We start from the raw sequence: 2,684 nt of genomic DNA, 5'->3' as shown, positions 1-2,684 counted from the left end.
TTCCGAAATTGAAATCCCAACCACATTTTTGCCAACACTTTTATTTCTCACTGCAAAATCAGCTGGCCCGGCCCTGTGCAAAATTGAAACCCCAACCGTATTTTTCACTGCCTTTATTTGGAACGCGTACACTTATTAGCTGGCCCGGCCAGATATCAATTCCCATCACGTGGCAAAAATTTCCGTATTGTACACGGTGGGCCCCGCTGCGCTTATTACGCGACCCAGCTGTGCCGCTCAAGAAAGTTCCGTCCCCCCTCAGTTACTCCACCCGAGACTCCGAGCGCGAACTAGCCGTTGGGCCGGGGCGACCGTTGGCCCCAGACGTAGTACGAGCCGTCCGTCTCTGCTCTCTACAAACCCGCGCCTGCTCCTCATCATCAGCCTCGCCCACCGCCCAGGCAACCGACGACGACCATGGTCGCCAGGAGCCCCAACGCCAAGCCGGACCGCCAGACGGCGGCCTCCGTAGCCGCCGCCGCCGCGCTCAACCCCGCCCTCGTCAGGGAGACCCTCAAGAAGGTAAGGAGCAAACAGGATCTCGATTTCATCAAGTTTTGGGGAAGGGTTGTGCGAGTCTCTGATCTTGATGGGTTTGCGGGCGCGCGCGCAGATGGACAGGTGCATGGCCCGGCTCCAGGAGCTGCAGTACACGGTGGCCGGCGGCGCCAAGGTCGTCTCCGGGGTCAGCCTCAGCCCGCGCAGCACCCGCGGCTACCTCCGCACCAGCATCCGCTGCAAGCAGGAGACCGTCAGGCAAGCCCCTCTCTTTGTCGACTCTGCCGCCCCAGCCCGGATGGTTCGATCTCTGCTTTCGCTGACGTTGCGGTACGCGAATTGATGTCTTGGCAGGATGAGGGGGACGACGGCGCAGAGCAGATCCCCCAAGGGCAAGTTCGGCGGCGGCGAGGGCGCGGCACAGTGGCGCCGGATGTCGCTGCCGGCGATGCTCCTCGGCGAGACGGTGCTGGAGATCGTCCAGGCCAGCCAGTTCGCCCGGGACATCGTGGCGGTCGCCGATCCTCCCAAGACCCCGATGCCCGTCGCCAGGACCAGGAAGGCCACCGCGGAGCAGACGCCGCTCCGAGCCCGCCGCGCCAAGGAGAAGCAGAGCCAGCGCGGCACGGCTGGGGCCGAGATCGGCACGCCGCCGTCGCGCGCGCGCGTCCGGTCCCGGATACAGTTCAAGCCCACCTCGCCTCTCGGCCGCCCGTCACTGTCGGCGGCCAACAGGGTGTCCCCCAAGAACCGGCCGTGGGGCAAGAAGACGGTGATGTTCCCCAACCCCACATTCGTCGCTCCCGCCTCCTCCACCGCGTATGCCTCGCCGTCGGCCACAAAGAAACAGAAGCGGTCGAACAAGACTCGGTCCCCTGTCAAGGCCGCGCAGACGCCGCACAAGTTCCTGGTAAAGACGCCGCCGAGCGCCCTTGGGTCCAAGCTGAAAAGCCATGGCAAATTGCTGCCCAATTCAAGACCCGTCGCCGTGTCGCCGCCAGGGAAAGCACAGGCGGCGTCCGGAAAAACCCGGCGGTGCTCATTCTCGCCGTCCAGGTTGGCCACAAGGCTCGTTTCACCGATAAAGGCGAGGTTATCCTTCATCTCGCCAATGAAATCGAGGACATCGTCGCTGAGGTGCCGCGACGGCGGCGTCGGCGTCGGCGGCAGCATGATGAGTGGGCTCAAGCAGCGACCCGTCGTCAACTTGACGGCGCGGACTGTCAGGATATCATCTTGATGTGAGGTGATCAATTCAATCGTGGTGATCTTCAGCGTCTTGCGAAGATGAGCTCTGCTATACTCAAAAAGTGTGTGCCACAAAGAGAAACTCTGAAACTGTACATGGGTTAGTGATCTATATGGATCCGTTTCATTTCGTTGGATCTTGGGAGTACTTGATCTTGTCTGGATAGTAGTTTTAATCTGGATCTTGTTGGTTTGATCAACCAAACAGTAGTTGTAAGTTCCTGGATAAATAACACATTTTTCAAGAATTTCTACTCGGTGGCATGATGTTTGCTGTTAACTTATCTAGTATAGTGCCTTTTTATCGCGAGACCTCGTCTTCTCCTCCTTTCGCATCCTTTTCATTCAACTAGTAAGTGTGCACGTGCAACGCACGTCTCAACTAATATTATAACCATGCATGACAATTGTGAGTATAAAAAGATATTCCCTCCATTCACAAATTTCTACGTGTGTCAATTTAGTTTGGAACACCCTACTCAGAATTTCCATCAGAGCAAGAGCACCGCTATGTTCTCGCAAGATCTTCTCAAGCTAAAATCTGCCCCTCAGAAAGTATGGTCTTACGAGAAACGGCAAGTAGCCAACGCGAAAACACATATCATAACTGATAAACAAACATGTCATTTTTTTTCTACTAATAAATTCAAGTCTTGTGCTGAAGGGGATTTTTGGATTTACTAATTTATAACTGATAACATTTTCACATATATATTCTATAAAGAAGTGTTATATATGTTGATTAGATACAAACTCCACACCATGTTGCTCAACCAAATTTGTAATATCTTGAAATGGTGTACATGCTTGTATGTCAATGAAACATATGTACATAGGAGTGCGGCCGTCCTGAACATAGCGCCAGATGCACGCACCGCATCGACGGCAGCGGCGCGCGAGGTGATTTGTGAAGGAAATATGCCCTAGAGGCAATAATA

At 55.0% G+C, this 2,684-nt stretch overlaps 1 protein-coding gene across 1 annotated transcript; it reads left to right on the top strand.

Annotated features, from left to right (window-relative positions):
* Window positions 1-249: 249 nt before the first annotated feature.
* LOC123093513 (microtubule-binding protein TANGLED1) lies at window positions 250-1,994 on the top strand. Its single transcript, XM_044515499.1, has 3 exons — window positions 250-522; window positions 614-756; window positions 853-1,994. The coding sequence occupies exons 1-3, from the start codon at window positions 418-420 to the stop codon at window positions 1,736-1,738; spliced, it is 1,134 nt and encodes a 377-aa protein (XP_044371434.1). The 5' UTR covers window positions 250-417; the 3' UTR covers window positions 1,739-1,994.
* Window positions 1,995-2,684: the final 690 nt, after the last annotated feature.

This window comes from Triticum aestivum, chromosome 1B (assembly GCF_018294505.1).
Source record: "Triticum aestivum cultivar Chinese Spring chromosome 1B, IWGSC CS RefSeq v2.1, whole genome shotgun sequence".
Taxonomy (NCBI): Eukaryota; Viridiplantae; Streptophyta; class Magnoliopsida; order Poales; family Poaceae; genus Triticum; species Triticum aestivum.
The sequence above is the reverse complement of the archived record's forward strand: the minus strand, read 5'-3'. Positions and strand labels throughout refer to the sequence as shown.